The sequence below is a fragment of the Pan paniscus genome, chromosome 12 (genome assembly GCF_029289425.2).
Source record: "Pan paniscus chromosome 12, NHGRI_mPanPan1-v2.0_pri, whole genome shotgun sequence".
Classification (NCBI taxonomy): Eukaryota; Metazoa; Chordata; class Mammalia; order Primates; family Hominidae; genus Pan; species Pan paniscus.
Window position 1 is genome coordinate 94,277,772 of NC_073261.2, and position 18,151 is coordinate 94,295,922.

General features: G+C 40.5%; 1 protein-coding gene, 1 non-coding gene and 1 pseudogene across 11 annotated transcripts in view; 1 reads left to right on the top strand and 2 right to left on the bottom strand.

Moving 5' to 3' along the window:
• Positions 1–18,151, bottom strand: part of SLC30A6 (solute carrier family 30 member 6) — a 58,200-nt gene that overhangs the window by 8,336 nt on the left and 31,713 nt on the right. For 8 of the 10 annotated variants that reach the window (XM_055108080.2, XM_003822010.7, XM_063595010.1 and 5 more), the window contains 4 exons: positions 17,801–17,920; positions 10,937–11,039; positions 8,698–8,745; positions 6,070–6,138 (listed from right to left, as the gene is read on the bottom strand). In XM_055108080.2, coding sequence (XP_054964055.1) covers positions 6,070–6,138; positions 8,698–8,745; positions 10,937–11,039; positions 17,801–17,920 — 340 coding nt within the window. The remainder of the gene's footprint in view (positions 1–6,069; positions 6,139–8,697; positions 8,746–10,936; positions 11,040–17,800; positions 17,921–18,151) is intronic. The other 2 variants (XM_003822011.7, XM_055108081.2) reach the window with 1 other exon arrangement.
• LOC112439043 (U6 spliceosomal RNA) lies at positions 1,102–1,208 on the top strand. Its single transcript, XR_003027340.1, has one exon. It is a non-coding gene; the product is annotated as a U6 spliceosomal RNA (small nuclear RNA).
• LOC103786699 (ATP-dependent RNA helicase DDX50-like) lies at positions 11,065–17,784 on the bottom strand (annotated as a pseudogene).

Consider the following 18,151-nt stretch of genomic DNA (forward strand, 5'->3'; position numbering starts at 1 on the left):
ATTTATCTCTAGATGGCAGAATTATTGAGGATATTTACTCTCTTTTTTATGACTTAGTTACAAGTTTTTATTTTCTTAACAATTGGGTACTATTTGCCTAATAAGAACTTAAAAAAAAAAATATATATATATATATATATATATATATATATATATATATATATAGTAGATGGCCAGGCATGGTAGCTCATGCCTGTAATCCCAGCACTTTGGGAGGCTGAGGTAGATGGATCACTTGGGCTCAGGAGTTTGAGACCAGACTGGACAACATGGTAAAACCCCATCTCTACAAAAAATACAAAAATTAGCCGGGCGTGGTGGTGCGTGCCTATAGTCACAGCTACTTGGGAGGCTGAGGTGTGAGGATGGCTTGAGCCCATGAGGCAGAGGTTGCAGTGAGCCAAGATCATGTCGCTACACTCCAGGCTGGGCAACAGAGCCAGACACAGTCTCAAAAAAAGAGTAAATAAAATTAAATAAAATGTCCAGCAGACACTCCATGTTGGTCTCTAAATAAACACAGATTTTCGAAAAAGAAAAAAATTCTTACAAAACATAAACTGCACATAAATTAGCCAAATTGTTTAGTAACAATGTATCTGAATCTATGACTTGAAATACTAAATACAGAAAAATAGTAAGAGAGCTACTGTCAATCATGAGACAGAGAAAATATCTATATTCCTTGAATTTGACTTCTAGTTTATTACTTTTAGCTAAGACAAGCCACGTCTTGAAATCAAGTCATCTTTGATTTTTCCCTTTTCTTTTGCCACTACCATTCACAGTTGTCACTACCTAAGTATTAAAGATGCCATATCCTCTTTCAGTCTGATATGGAAATCAAAGTAATTAAAATAAGGAAACTCTGTTTTCAGAGTATGAACTTGAAAAGTCTCCTATAATTACAGTGCATGCGTTAATCTATGGCTTTTGTGATATTAACTTTTAGCAGCTCAAAAGCTTGTTTTATTAAATTCCTGGGTATTAACCAGGGACTTCATAGGTGTGGTTTCTAGATGCCAAGTTCTGAGTTGATGACTATATTCTTTGTGTTTATAAGCCATCCAATGTCATTAACGCAATTAAAAGAATGGTTAAGTGGTCACTTCGGCAGCACATATCCTCAAATTGGAACGATACAGAGAAGATTAGTATGGCCTCTGTGCAAAGATGACATGCAAATTCATGAAGCGTTCCATATTTTAAAAAATTAATTAATTAAAAAAATAAAGGAAAGAATGGTTAAAAATGAACATAAGACTCAAGGTGTGTAGTTCTAAAAGGCATTCTAGAAGGCAATTTGGGAATTTGCATCAAAAGCCATAAAAATGTGAATATTTTCAGATTTACAAAAACTTCTAAAAATTAATCTTAAGAAATAATCATGGATATTTACAAAGATTATCCCATAAAAATGTTTATCCCAGGCTGGGCATGGTGCCTCATGCCTATAATCCCAGCACTTTGGGAGGCCGAGGTGGGCAGATCACAAGATCAGGAGTTCGAGACCAGCCTGGCCAAAACAGTGAAACCCTATCTCTACTAAAAATACAAAAAATTAGCCAGACGTGGGGCATGGTGGGGCATCTGTAATCCCGGCTGTCTCTTCGCAGATTCTACAAAAAGAGAGATTCCAACCTCCTGAATCAATAAAAAGGTTTAACTCTGTCAGACGAATCTACACATCACAAAGCAGTTTCACAGATAGCTTCTTTCTAGTTTTTATCTACTTGGGAGGCTGAGGCAGGAGAGTTGCTTGAACTCAGGAGGCGGAGGTTGCAGTGAGCCAAGATCATGCCATTGCACTCCAGCCCAGGTGACAGTGTGAGACTCCGTCTCAAAAAAAAAAAAAAAAAAGTTTATCCTAGACCTGTTAATATAGGAAAAATAGAAGCGAATCTAAATATTCACTAAGGGACTTATGAAATAAATTATGGCATATTTAGATAATGTAAAACTAAGAAAACTAAAAATTATGTTGGGATTCTTGCAAGATGGCAGCAGTGGTGGCAGTGTTTGAAATGCCTCAAATATTTCCATTAAAACAAAGAAAGTAACCTAGTACCCCTATGAAAACCCAAATAAAAGGTATAAGACCTTCAAGGTAACACAATCTGTGCAGCAGGAAGCAACAGCACATCTGACTGACCTAAAAACCCCAAAGCGGCTAACAAGACTTAATGGAAATCTAGGACAGCCAATATGAGAAAAGCAGCTGCAACTGGGAGGAGTTTTGCACATTACAACAGTGGGCAAATACACTGGGTCTGCAATAAGGGCTGCAATAGTCTGAGCCCTGTGAGTTCTCGAAAGTAACCAGGCAAAGCTCCCCTCCAAAAAAAAAAAAAAGCTCCATATCAAAAAGAAACAATGGCAAGAGAATCCAAACTGAGTAGTACAGTTGAGACAAAGGACAGAAGAAGTTCAGATAAAAATGTAAGGCAGGGCCAGGCACAGTGGCTCGTGCCTGTAATCCCAACACTTTGGGAGGCCAAGGCAGTAGGAGTGCTTAAGGCCAAGAGTTCAAGACCAGCCTAGGCAACACAGCAAGACTGTCTCTACAAAAAAAATTAAAAAGATCAGCTGGGCATGGTGGCATGTACCTGTAATCCCAGCTACTGGGAAGGCTGAGGTAGGAGGATCATTTGAGCCCAGACATTTGAGACTGCAGTGAGCTATATCTGTACCACTCACTCCAGCCTGGGTGACAGGGCAGGACGCTGTCTCCTTAAAAAAAAAAAAAAAATGCTGGACACAGTGGCTCACTCCTGTAATCTTAGCACTTTGGGAGGCCAAGAAGAGCAGATCACCTGAGGTCAGAAGTTTGAGACCAGCCTGGCCAACATGGTGAAACCCTGTTTCTACCAAAAAATTCAAAAATTAGCTAGGCATGGTGGCATGCACCTGTAGTCCCAGCTACTGGGGAGGCTGAGGTGAAAGGATCGCTTGAACCTGGGAGGCGGAGGTTGCAGTGAGCCAAGATCATGCCATTGCACTCACTCTAGCCTGGCGACAGAGTGAGACCCTGTCTCAAAAAAAAAAAAAAAAAAAGGTAAAAATGGCAGAGAGGAACAGAGCCAGAACAAAAATCTTTCTTCGTTCACAAAATCATCAGAAGATGGAGCTCTAGACCCATGAATTTGTACACACTACCCTAAACCACTCCTAATTTTAAAGTTCAGGAAAACTAATTTCACATAAAAATGAGCAACAGAAAAGAAGAGAGGGTCAAATCCCACACACAGTTATGTAAGAAAAAGAGACTATAAAACAGATTATAAAAGATCACCAGACAGATAAAACTACATGTCAGATAAAAACTATAACCTACTTTTTAAAAACCAATCAAAAGATATAAAACAAGATCATAAATCAGAATTAGAAAACCTTAGAAATGAGATGACAATTGTAATACAAGAAAAAAAGATCACTTTAGAAATGAAGACTTACTCAGAACAAACACAAACATAAGGAAACATACACGTATACTTTAAGAGACACAAAAGGTTAAAAAAAATCAAAAGGAAATTAAAAGATAAGAATTTGAAAGAAAATAACAGTAAGAAAGGCAAAGATCCAACATATTTAACATGCACATAACAGAAGTTTCCACAAAAGAAAACCAAAGAAAGAGAATAGAACAAATATTACAAAATACAATTAGATGTTTTAAAAAATTATTTTTGAAACAGCATTATCGAAAGCGTGCACTGTGGGCCGAGCGCAGTAGCTCATGCCTGTAATCCCAACACTTTGGGAGGCCAAGGGGGGAGGATCACTTGAGGTCAGGAGTCTGAGACCAGCTTGGTCAACATGGTAAAACCCCATCTCTACTAAAAAAAAAAACAAAAATTAGCTGGGTGTGGTGGTGCGTGCCTGTAATCCCAGCCACTCGGGAGGCTGAGGCAGGAGAATCGCCTGAACCCTGGAGGCAGAGGCTGCAGTGAGCCGAGATTGCACTACTGCACGCCCACCTGGGCGACAGAGCAAGACTCCGTCTCAAAAATAAAAATAAAAAAAAAAAGAAGAAAGGGTGCACTGCATACCTGAAATAACTCATGCAGAATGACCAATGCCAAGACATATTCTAGTAAAGGTACTGAACTTAAAAAAAAATCTTTTGGGCATCCAGGCAAAAAGATCAAGTGACATATAAAAGGAAAAAAATTAAGACTATCATTAGGCATTGTCTCAGAAATGCTTCATGCCAGAAATAAAAGGGATAATGTGTTTTTAAGAAACTTGAAACAAATGTGTACTGAAGAGTTTATATCCAATCAAACTAATTTTTAATTATAATGTCCACAAGCTGCTTTCAACATTCAAGAATTTAGAGAATATTGTTCCCAACGGCCCCTTCTAAAGAATTTAAAGAAGTGTAGTGTGGTGGGTCCCCCACTAGGTTATTCGATGATGTATGTCCGCTGCCCGAACTCTGAAGGCCAGGCAATGAGCCAAAGCCATGGTGTACAGTCGAGGAGCAAGCGACCCTGAGAACCAAAGATTTTAGAGAGCATCTGAGACCCTACCAAGGAAAACAGTCTCATTACACACATACAGCAGGCAAAGAGCGAGAAAATTAGCTTAAAAGCAGCTTAGAAATGGAGGTGGGTAGATCTCTAAAGCTGTCCTGCTTCCCAGGAGTGCCCCATAGGTAAGTCCTAACAAACTCACCTACTGGCCATGCTGGACCTGTCCAAGTCATTCTTTGGTCTCTTGACACTCTGGTCATTTGGCACCTTCCCAGTAAGGAGGGAGGGGATGTTACAGTCTCAAGTTTTTCTTGTAATAAGTTTTAGACATCCAAAATAATGAGAGAGGGAAAGAGTTGGGGAAGGTGGAGGTGAAGCAACCATTTTCCCACTACAAAAGCATAGCCTGAAACTAAAGACTGCAAAGTGGGTAATATCATTGAACTGCTAGACCAGCTTTGATCTGTTTATCTATAAAATTTGTGTTATATTAGAAAAATCAAACCCTATCTGTTTTTTTTTAAATGATACTGTAGAAGAGTATTTAATGACATAGAAAACTGTTCATGATAAATTAATTAAACAAAAAGAGCTAATTATAAAACAGCATGATCTCATTTTCTGTTTTTTTTTTTTTTTTGGAGACAGAGTCTCACTCTGTCACCCAGGCTAGAGTGCAATGGCGTGATCTCGGCTCACTGCAACCTCTGCCTCCCGGGTTCAAGGGATTCTCCTGCCTCAGCTTCCCGAGTAACTGGAATTACAGGCGTGTGCCACAACCCACGCCCAGCTAATTTTGTATTTTTAGCAGAGATGGGGTTTCACCATGTTAGCCAAGTTGGTCTCAAACTCTCAACCTCAGGTGATCTGCCCGCCTCGGCCTCCCAAAGTGCTGGTATTACAGGCGTGAGCTACCGCGCCCAGCCCGTGATCTCATTTTCTAAGGAAAATAAATGTATAAACACCAAAATATCAACAGCAGTTTTCTTTAGATGATAAGATTATAGTGCTTTACATTTTCTGTATTTTCCTCATCATTCCTAACGTACGAGTAAAACCGTGTCATAATAAAGTCTCTCTGGTATTGAGGTTCAAACTGAATTAGAAAATACGAAATTTTACGCTGAAGCAAGTTGTGTTACTGTAGTTCTTCAAAATATTCAGCAAACTCTCCAAAATGAGAACTACAGTTAAAAAAGAAAGCAATTGCACTTTTAATTTTTTTTAACATTTTCTTATTTGGAAATTACACTGACTACAAATTTGTCTTATCTGGACACTCCTGTATTATTATCATTAACATGTTTGATGGAAAAAAAATAAAAACATTCCTCTGTTGTTTGGGAGGTTAAGGCAGGAGGACTGCTTGAGGCCAGGAGTTCAACACCAGCCTGGGCAACAGAGTGAGACCCTGTCTCTAAGCACCAAAAAATCCCTCAATTAGGTAACTGAATTCATGTACATTTTAGACTCTGCTTAACATAACTAGGAATCAAAGTCTCTATAAAAATTTTAAGGAAATACTTTTTTTCAGTTTTAAAAATGGAAGACTGTATTTTAAATTATAACTAAAGTCATATGTAAAAGAACATACCAATGAGCCAAAACCTAGGGTCCAAAAATGTTCATTTCGGACTTCTAAAACTCCATCTAAGGTAGATACCTACCAAAAACAGAAAGAGGTGATCAGAGTTGTCTGTACTTAACATATCCAATGCAGTTTAGTCACATTATGGACTTAGTTTAAACTTAAGAATGACACAGCCAAATCCTGCACAAGGACACTCATTAGCTAAGAGAAGTCTCAGACCACTCAAGATACCATTCCTGTTTGTTCCATACTGACCCAAGACCTTGCTTTCCTCGTTTCTTGCTTGCCCCAATTCTTTTAGAATCAGGTCCCCACTGCTCAGTTTTAAACCCCTACCCCAACCAATTTCTTCAACAGTGTATGGTTCTTTTCATATCGATATGGAATATATTTATATCTAGCACTTTGTGGTATCAGATTTTTTACTTAATTTTTTTGTTTTCTCAATCACTTCTTTCTCTGAAATCCCTTATAACAAATCTCTGCACAACACAGGATGTTGTTTGGATGTGAGTCTAGAAGAAATTCCAAGGCCAGATATATAGTGTGTAGCCCACTGGTACAGTTGCACAGGACACATACTCAAGGCCAGGCTTCACTAGTTGAGAGTAGTAGCCAGTTATACTGGTAAAAGTGGCCTCTGTCACACTGACAATCAAAGGTTTAAAATAGTTTCAACATCAAAATAGTTCATTATTTTATTTCTTCATTAGTTAGTAGGTGGAAATTTGTAACAACTTAAAAGAAAGTCTAGGCTGGGCACGGTGGCTCATGTCTGCAATTCCAGTACTTTGGGAGGCTGAGGTAGGCAGATCACTTGAGGCCAGGAGTTCGAGTCCAGCCAGGCCAACATGGCGAAACCCTGTCTCTACTAAAAAAGTACAACAATTAGCCGGTGGGAAGCAGAGAACACGGCACTGCACTCCAGACTGGGTGGCAGAGTAAGACCCTGTACCCCCTGGAAAAAAAAAAAAAAAATCACAGCATTTGACCGGGCACAGCGGCTCATGCCTGTAATCCCAGCACTTTGGAAGGCCAAGATGGGAGGATCGCTTGAGAGCAGGAGTTCAAGACCAGCCTGGTCAACATAGCAAGACCCCATCTCTTTTTATATATATATTTTAAAAAAACAACAAAAGGCTGGGCACAGTGGCTCATGCCTGTAATCCCAGCATTTTGGGAGGTCACGAGGGGCGGATCATTTGAGGTCAGGAGTTCGAGACCAGCCTGGCCAACATGGTGAAACCTCGTCTCTACTAAAAATACAAAAATTGGCCAGGCATGGTGGTGGGAGCCTGTAATCCCAGCTACTCAGGAGGTTGAAGCAGAAGAATCGCTTGAACTCAGGAGGCGGAGGTTGCAGTGAACCAAGATCATGCCACTGCACCCCAGCCTGGGTGATAGAGCAAGACTCAGTCTCAAAAAAAACAAAAAACAGGCTGGGCACAGTGGCTCACACCTATAATCCCAGCACTTTGGGAGGCCGAGGCGGGTGGATCATGAGGTCAAGAGATTGAGACCATCTTGGCCAACATGGTGAAACCCCGTCTCTACTAAAAATACAAAAGTTAGGCCGGGCGTGGTGGCTCATGCCTGTAACCGCAGCACTTTGGGAGGTCGAGGTGGGTGGATCACGAGGTCAGGAGTTCAAGACCAGCCTGGTCGAGATGGTGAAACCCTGTCTCTACTAAAAATACAAAAATTAGCCAGGCATGTGGTGGGCGCCTATAATCCCAGCTGCTTGGGAGGCTGAGGCAGAAGAATCACTTGAACCCAGGAGGCGGAGGTTGCAGTGAGCCGAGATTGTGCCACTGCACTCCAGCCTGGGCGACAGAGCGAGACTCCATCTCAGAAAAAAAAAAAAAAAAAAAAATACAGAAGTTAGTTGGGCGGGCCAGGCGCTGTGGACATGCCTGTAATCCCAGCACTTTGGGAGGCCGAGGTGGGTGGATCACAAGGTCAGGAGTTCAAGACCAGCCTGGCCAACACAGCGAAACCCTGTCTCTACTAAAAATACAAAAATTAGCTGGGTATGGTGGCATGCATCTGTAGTCCCAGCTACTCAGGAGGCTGAGGCAGGAGAATCACTTAAACCTGGGAGACGGAGGTTGCAGTGAGCCAAGACGGCACCATTGCACTCCAGCCTGGGCGACAGAGAAAGACTCTGTCTCAAAAAAAAAAAAAAAGTTAGCTGGGCATGGTGGCACGCGCCTGTAGTCTCACCTACTCAGGAGGCCAAGGAAGGAGAATTGCTTGAGCCTGGGAGGTGGAGGTTGCAGTGAGCTGAGATTGCGCCACTGCACTACAGCCTGGCAACAGAGCAAGACTGTCTCAAAAAAAAAATAACTAAATAACTAAATAAAATAAATAAAAATCACAGCATTTATAATAGGGTGGTCATTAGGCCATTACCTTCCACATTCACTTCAAGTGAATTTGATTTCCAAATTGAACAATTCCTCATATTTTTCCACGTTTGCCACTATATTATGGCTCCTAGTATGTTATTGTGAAGAACATGAACTTCCCTCAAATAAAATTCAAGGTAGAGTTGAATAAAGTATTAAAAGTATCCACCTTTTCAATTCCCTGATATAAAATAAAATGATTTTATTTACTATTCCATCTTACCTCTCTGATGAGTTTGTCCAACTGACCAATAACATGGGGTGGTGTTGTCTGGGGAAAAATACAATAAAATATGAATAATGGGGGAAGGAAAAAAGTTTGCCAACAATGGTCCTGAACCCCCTCCCCAAAAGGATTTTAAGCCAGCCTTTGCTTTGACAGCTGTCCTATCATGATTTAGAGAAGAGAGGTTTCAACTGGCCCCACTAGTGGAGCAACATCATCAACTGGCCCATACCTGTTTTTTTATCTTGAAGATAAGATAAAAAGATAAATAACACTTAAACAACCAACCAACCAACAAAAAATCTTTGGGAAATGGTTACAAAGGTCGTATTTTGTATAGGGCATAGCACTATGCAACTATTATCTTATTATTTTTATTTTTTCTGGAGATGGAACTACTGCCCTAAGTTTTGGAAAAGGCATAGGGTAAGACAGAAGGAACCACAGTGCTTACATGCACATCCAGCCCTGGGAAACTGCCTTTTTTTTTTTTTTGGAATCTCGCTCTGTCGCCCAGGCTGGAACGCAGTGGCGCAATCTTGGCTCACTGCAAGCTCCGCCTCCCGGGTTCAAGCCATTCCCCTGCCTCAGCCTCCTGAGTAGCTGGGACTACAGGCACTCGCCACCATGCTCGGCTAATTTTTTGCATTTTTAGTAGAGATGGGGTTTCACCGTGTTAGCCAGGATGGTCTTGATCTCCTGACCTCGTCATCTAACCACCTCGGCCTCCCAAAGTGCTGGGATTACAGGCATGAGCCACCGCGCCCGGCCGGAAACTGCCTTTCTATTCATATTCAGGGTGTTCCTATCATTTCAGTAAGTAGCAATGTGTCATTTAAGATTTTAAGTTTGAAATTTTAAAGTCTCACTGATTCAGTGGCAGGAAATAATAAAATAGTCATAAGCAGATTACACAAAAGCCAAAGCACATTTACTGAGGGAAAATAAATATCTAAAAAAAATTTCAGGCCGGGCGCAGTGGCTCACGCCTGTAATCCCAGCACTTTAGGAGGTTCAAGGCGGGTGGCTCACCTGAGGTCAGGAATTTGAGACCATCCTGGTCAATGTAGTGAAACCTCAGCTCTACTAAAAATACAAAAATTAGCCGGGCGTGGTGGCACGTGGCTGTAGTCCCAGCTACTCGGGATGCTGAGGTAGGAGAATCGCTTGAACCCAGGAAGCAAAGGTTGCAGTGACCTGAGCGTAGCGCCACTGCACTCCAGCCTGGGCAAGAGAGAGAGACTCTGTCTCATAAAAAAAAAAAAAAAAAAAAGTAACATTGTTTTCACTTGAAAAATAATAATAGTTTTAAATTTGTGATTTTGTCACATTATAAATATAGGAAGATTTGTGACTATTTTACTGGCTAATGGACTTTCATCAGGTTCTTACTATATGAATGTCAGAGATTATTGTTTGACTTCATTTCTAGCAGGGGCTTCCAGTAACTAAAAATTTCACAATCTGTACTGTTAAAGGGAGGGCATTAAAAAAAATTTTGTTTTGTTTTTTTGAGATGGAGTCTTGCTCTGTCACCCAGGCTGGATGCAGTGGTACAATGTCAGCTCACTGCAACCTCCGCCTCCCGGGTTCAGGCAATTCTCCTGCCTCAGTCTCCCGAGTAGCTGGGATTACAGGTGCACGCCACCACGCCCAGCTAATTTTTGTATTTTTTTAGTAGAGACAGGGTTTCACCACGTTGGCCAGGCTGGTCTCGAACTACTGACATTGTGATCTGCCCGCCTTGGCCTCCCAAAGTGCTGGGATTACAGGCGTGAGCCACCTCTCCTGGCCAAAAAACTTTTGTAATTAAAAATTATGACTTGGCACAATGGCTCTCGCGTATAGTCCCAACACTTTGGGAGGCCGCAGCAAGAGGATCATTTGAGCCCAGGAGTTTGAGATCAGCCTGGGCAACATAGTAAGAGCCCATCTCTACAAATATTTTTAAAAATTAGCTGGGTGTGGTGGTGTGTGCCTGTAGTTTGCTACTCAGGAGACTGAGGTGGGAGGGTCCTTTGAGCCTGGGAGGTCAAGGCGGCAGTGAGCCGAGATCCCACCACTGTACTCCAGTCTAGGTGACAGAACAAGGACCTGTCTCTAAAATAAATAAATAAATAAAATTAAAAAATAAAAATAAAAATTTCACAGTCTTGTAGAACAACACATACAACTTTTTAATCTGGTAGAAGAACATGGCTAATATTAAGCACGCGCATTGGAAGAAGAACCTTACCTGGAGTAAGACTTTCCCACTGTACACACTCATGGGATACATTGTGCCAAATGTCATCAAGGCAATGGCTATAGCAGAGGCAGTGTCTACGGCAAAATAATTACTAAAAGGAAAAAACAATTCTAAATTTTAAATTTATATCTCACTGGGCATATTACAATTCAATCTCCTGAACATTAATTATCTAAAGCAACAGGACTGAGCAACAGGACACAATTTTATCACAATTGGCCACTACTTGCAAAGAAACATTTCAAAGAAAAAAACTCCAGTTTTTAGAATTCTTTCCTTTCAAAGTTTAGTGGAAAAATAACTAATAATTATGTTAATTAGTAGGAAGAGGTATGATGAAAAAAAATGTGGACATTTCCCCATCAGGCATTTTTTGGTCAAACTATCTGTCAACTAGAAAGAGCTGAAATATGTTTATTTGCTTGAGACAAACAAAAAACTACAACTAGTAATTTTTTTTTGAAAAGAGACAATAAAAAGAGGTTTTTTAAATTCAAAGGTATAACTGGTAAGTAGATCTGTTTACAACCATTCTTGTGAAATACTTTTTAAAAAAATATGACCAATTTGTTTGCAAATAGCAGAGACATACCTCAACTATGATGACCTAATTTTTGGTGCATAATATACATTATTAGGCAGAAATAGGCAACCTCATACTGGTAGATTAACTATCAAATAGTCAAAACTCCATTTGTGGCTCCTACTTCTTGATCGATTTCTATTCCCTCTTCATCTTCTACCATCTTGTCGACTTCTTGAGCGACTCCCTTGTGGACTCTGTCTAACTGACCGGCTGCCAGATCGACCACCTGATCGGCCCGACTGGCCACTTGACCAACCACTCCTCTGTCCGGAATTAGAAGATGTGTTTCCATCATAATATTCTTCAATTTCAGGTAATTTGGCTGGCACTGAGAATATCCAGTCGGAATCATGCCACTCTGCCTGTAACCTTTCTGACTTAGTTGTAGGAACATCAAAGCAAACACGCACATTTCCTTTCATGAGGCACATTCTGGTAATCTGAGACACTGCATTACTACTCAGCTTTCTGTTAAGTTCTTTCCAAGCACAGCTGACATCCTGTATTTCCTCTAGGCTTTCCAGAGTCATGGTCACAAATCCCTATCAGAGGTGATCAAAGATCGTGGTTCAAAGCCTGATGCACCAGAAATGTGGGCTAAAGCTGCAGCCAGTGCATCCACTGCCCCTTTCTCTTCTGTAAGTATCTGAGCTGATGGTTGGAAAAAATCAACAGCAGCATAAGAAACAGAAGCCAGAGACCTTATAGCATCCGTGCTTTTAGATTTAACTAAATCCATTGTAGAAGGAATACCTACACATTTAAAAGTAATTCCTGCTTTTTGTTCCACATATCTTAGTTGACCTCTTTCTCTTGGTTGATAAAAACATATACAAATCCCTGTCTGTCCAGCTCTACCTGTGCATCCAGAACGATGGATATAGACTCAACATCCTGAGGAGGAGAACCATGAATCACCAGGTCAACTTCAGGAATGTCCAAACCACGGGCAGCCACGTTGGTTGCCACCAAAACTTTAAAACTACCTTCTCTGAAGTCTTTTAGTGTAATTTCTCTTTGTGACTGTGCAATGTCCCCATGTAAACACTGGGCATTCTGTTTTATGTGTGGATTCATGGCTATTTCAGTTACACTCCTCTGGGTCTCACAGAAAATAATAGCCGTCCCTTCAGACCCACTGTAGACTTGAAGGACATCTTCAGTAACTGCTGGCCTCTGAGACCAATGACACTGGATGGCCAAATGCTCCACAGAAGCTGCAGCCTTTTGAGTCATTTTTCCAACAACATCAATCTGTTCGTATCTGGATTTCACGCATTTTTTTGCAACTTTGCATACCCACTGTGGGCAAGCTGCAGAAAAAAGTAAAGTCTGAGGACTGTCTTCAGAATCAGTTTTGTAGAATTCATGAATAATATCTTCAACTTGTTCAGCAAAACCTAACTCTAACATTTGATCCACTTCATCAAGCACAACATGGCACAGTTTAGAAAGATCCAATCAGAGCTGGGCACAGTGGTTCATGCCTGCAATCCCAGCACTTTGGGAGGCCGAGATGGGCAGATCACAAGGTCAGGAGATTGAGACCATCCTGGCTAACAAGGTGAAATCTCGTCTCTACTAAAAATACAAAAAAAATTAGTCGGGGGTGGTGGCGGGTGCCTGTAGTCCCAGCTACTTGGGAGGCTGAGGCAGGAGAATGGTGTGAACCCGGGCGGCGGAGCTTGCAGTGAGCTGAGATCCAGCCTGGGCGACAGAGCGAGATTCTGTCTCAAAAAACAAACAAAAAACTGTTTCTTGATCTCTTTGGAGTCTTTCAATCAAAGGGATCGCAAAATAGAATGTCTTTCTTTCCTGTTCCCGTCTGTGCTTGAGCTATTAAATCTTTTCCTTCATATACAGGACCAAAGGTCTTAACTTGAACAGGAAAGAGAGATGTTACCCCTCAACCTTTCAGAAGCTTTATAGTCTCTTCAGAAATAGGAAGATTGGAGAAGGTTCCTTCTTTCTGTTCATGTGTTAAGGTCTCCTCTAGTTTCTTATCACTTGATTCATGAGTAGAACTATCTAAGGATGATACTTGCTTTTTTTTTTTTCATATTCATCAATATCTCATTCAGTAGATCTTTTCTTCTTGACTTATGAGATTTAGAGAATTCATCTGAAAGTCTATTAAATCCTTCTTCAGTGTCTCCATTTAGCTTCTCTTTCATTTTAATTTTTTTGGTCTTGGGAGCATCCAGGTAATCTGTAACACCATTTTATCTTGTTTCTGATTTCTCATCTGAGTCATAATGGTGCCTTGACTTCCTTCTGTCACTCCAGCACTGTGTAACGTATTTTCAGCTTATCTTGTTTAAATCTTCGTAAAAACCATATAAGGGAAGTACAGGTCCATAATCCATTAGCCGAAACTGTGATATCCATAAAGCTCTTCTGCCTCTCCTTCTTCTGGCTCTCGGACTCCTCCAAGGGTGCTTCCAGTTCCATAATGTACCCCCAGAGGAGTTTCCCAGGCATTACTGGCCACTGCTGCCTCCCTCCGGGCACAGTGGCCACAACCACCTACATGCAGCAAAAACGTGAAAGGAAACAGGGGCAGGGCAGCCACTCAGCCGTGGCTGTGTGTCATTCAACTAGTAATTTTTGATACAGAAAGACTAATGGAATCTATCAGTAATTATATCAAGTTTCCAGTGAGCGATAATTATTTCTAATAAAACTTCAAATTCCCCAGGAATTTCACCAGGTAAGATTCTCCAGGAATTTTTTATGGTAACACTGTAGTCAACATCAACAATTCAAACTGGCTGAAGTTCTACCAACAATACAGACCAAAATGCCAATAATTACAAGCTGATTGTGCACTCTTTTCTACTTTTCCCCACATGCTGGAAATAGAAATGTGAATGAGACACAATCCTTGCCCTAGAAATAACAGGAGATACACATGTGAAAAACATAATGAAGCACTTTGGGCACTAAGGCAGAAATGTCTACAGAGTACCATGGCCGTACAAAAGATTGAGTGACAAGGCTCCTGGGGTGGAGATAATCCAGAAGGTGACACTTGGGCAGAGACTTCAAAGATGAGCAAGTGAAAGCAGCATGTGCAGGGGCATGAAAACCCTGACCCAGCAATAAAACCACAAATGGTCAGGAATAGATAGATGGATGGTTAGTAAGGTTGGTAGGGGCCTGATTACACAGGACTCTGTGCTGACAACTTCAATTTTTGCAACTATGCAAAGGGGAGGGTTTTTTTTTTAAATTATTATTATTATTATTTTTTCTTTATTGATCATTCTTGGGTGTTTCTCGCAGAGGGGGACTTGGCAGGGTCACAGGACAACAGTGGAGGGAAGGTCAACAGACAAACAAGTGAACAAAGGTCTCTGGTTTTCCTAGGCAGAGTGTTTGTGTCCCTGGGTACTTGAGATTAGGGAGTGGTGATGACTCTTAACGAGCATGCTGCCTTCAAGCATCTGTTTAACAAAGTACATCTTGCACCGCCCTTAATCCATTTAACCCTGAGTGGACACAGCACATGTTTCAGAGAGCACAGGGTTGGGGGTAAGGTCATAGATCAACAGGATCCCAAGGCAGAAGAATTTTTCTTAGTACAGAACAAAATGAAAAGTCTCCCATGTCTACTTCTTTCTACCCAGACACAGCAACCATCCGATTTCTCAATCTTTTCCCCACCTTTCCCCCTTTTCTATTCCACAAAACCCGCCATTGTCATCATGGCCCGTTCTCAATGAGCTGTTGGGTACACCTCAAGGGGAGGGTTTTGAAACAGGAATATATTATCTCCAAACTAGCAATTTTGAATGATCACATTAGTGACAAAATAAAAGATAACTAGCAATGGATGAGAATGAAAACTAGAAGACCAGAGGCTAATTAGGCCAAAGAAATGATGATAAAGGTCTTAATAGGGACAGCAGCAATGAGAATGGGAAAGAGGGGACAAATAAACATATATATATGTTTATATATATATATCAACACATATTTTATATTTGTGTGTGTGTGTGTGTGTGTGTGTGTGTGTATGTCTCATATATATATAACCTCCTCCACTTCCTGGGTTCAAGCGATTCTCCTGCTTCAGCCTCCCAGGTGGGTTGGGATTACAGGTGTGCATCACCACGCCCAGCTAATTTTTGTATTTTTAGCAGAGATGGGGTTTTGCCATGTTGGCCAGGCTGGTCTTGAACTCCTGACCTCAGGCGACCCAGCCGCCTCGGCTTCCCAAAGTGCTGGGACTACAGGTGTAAGCCACCGCACCTAGCCAAATAAATAAATATTAATAAACAATTACACAAGGCTTGGAGACGAATTAGAAATGGCTTGGGGAGTGGTGAGAGAGGAGGAGGGAGGAAAAGTGGGTATTAATGATGCACTGGAGTTCTTCAAAAAACTAAAATATTGGGGGGATGTGGGGGATGGTTAATGGATATAAAAATATAGTTAGAATAAATAAAATCTACTATTTGATAGCAAAACAGGGTTACTACAGTCAACAATAATTTATTGTACATTTTAAAATAAACAAGAGCATAATTAGAACACAAAGAAAAAATACATCCTTGAGGTGATGGATACCCCATTTACCCTGATGTGATTATTATGCACTGTATGCCTGTATCAAAATATCTCATGTACCCCATAAATATATATACCTACTATGTGCCCACAAAAATAAAAAATTAAATAAATTAGATAAATACAGAATTATCATATCACATGACCCAGTAATTTCACTTCTGGGTATATATCCACAAGAACTGAAAGGAAGGACTCAGATATTTGTACACTCGTGTTCACAGTGGTATTATTCACAATAGCCAAAGAAATGCAACCAATTCAAATATCCATTGACGGATAAATGGGTAAACAAAATGCATTGTTTACCCATTATGCATTGGAAAATGTGATTCAGCATTCCAATTAAAAAGGAAGGAAATTCTGACATGTTACAACATAGATGAACCTTGAGGACATTATGCTAAGTGAAATAAGCAGACACAAAAGAACAAATATTATATGATTTCATTTCTGTGAAGTACTTAGAGAAGTCAAATTCCTAGAGACAGAAACTAGAATGGTGGTTTCCAGGGGCTGTGAGGAGGAGGAAAAGGAAAGCTGTTTAATGAGCATGGAATTTAAGGAAGGAAGGAGGAAAAAGGTTCTGGAGATAGATGGTGGTAATGGTTGCATGCAATGTCACTAAATTGTACACTCAATGTAAATAAAAAACTCTATGTTGGGATTACAGTCATGAGCCACCGAGGCAGGTGGATCACCTAAGGTCAGGAGTTCAAGACCAGCCTGGCCAACATGGCAAAACCTCATCTCTATTAAAAATACAAAAATTAGCCAGGTGTGGTGGCAGGTGCCTGTAATCCCAGCTACTCAGGAGGCTGAGGCAGGAGAATTGCTTGAACTAGGGAGGTGGAGGTTGCAGTGAGCTGAGATCATGCCATTGCACTCCAGCCTGGGCACCAAGAGCGAAACTCCATCTCAGAAAAAAGCCAACTCTATATTATGTATATTTTAATGCAATTTAAAATAAGAATGCATTGGCATAAATGACAGTATTTTTCTTGTATCTCCCATTCACTGAGATGGGAGATAGAAGAAAAAACAGTTTCAGAGTTAAGGAAGAATAGGTTCAGTTAAAGTAGACACCTATAGAAGTCAGGAAGATACGCCTTTTGGAATTTAATAGAGATGTGGGCTAGAAATAAAAATCTAGGAATCCCACAGAAGTAGCAAACAAAACCAAATACTTGCATGTGATTTTTAAGGAAAATACATAAAACAGCAAGAACAATAAGGACAAATTCTAGTAAAGACTAATATTTAAAAGGTGGGTAGCCAAAAAATCATATGCCATAACATGTTAAGCTTAAAGCAGCTGTAAAGCCTATTTCCTAAAAGGCTTTATTTTTAAAAAATTGTTTCACGCCTACGTCCTCTTCTCCTCCCTCTCTCGGCAATAGCAGTGGTGGTTCAGATCTCTTTCTTACTGTTCTCTTTTCTGTTTCACTCATCAGGTCAGCAGTAGGGAATTTAAATTGTTTTCCAGTCTGCATTATACATTGTGGTAAGAAATACTTATTGAACCCAATCCCCTTAATTTTTCAGATGAAGACACCTAAGGAAAAGATGTGATCTAAGTTACACAGGACATAAGCGAAACTGCTAGAAGCTTGACCACTATCCATCCTGCTGATGCCCTTAAAAGTAAGTCCCCAGAAATCAAAACATACTTGACAACAATAAAAAATACTCACTTAATTTCAATGAGCATATATGTAATACAAAGAGCAAATGCTCCAGCAAGATCAATCAAAACAAATGGATTCATTCGGGGAAGGAAGATACTGCTAAGTCCTGGAATAATTCCACACAAGCTAAGAAAAAACAAACAGAAAGAGTATCCGTTAGCAGAACTCACATAAAACTGGTGACAACCTTGTAAAAGATAACTTGTATTTTGGTACCACATAGTGTACTTCTTAAAGAAAGCAAAGAGGATTTGTGAACAAAGCCCTTTCATTTATAAAGTTCTCTTTTGTATCAATTAAAAAGTAAAGGGAGAATAACAATCTGACCTGTGTGATTCATGTAGTAACCTCAGCAAC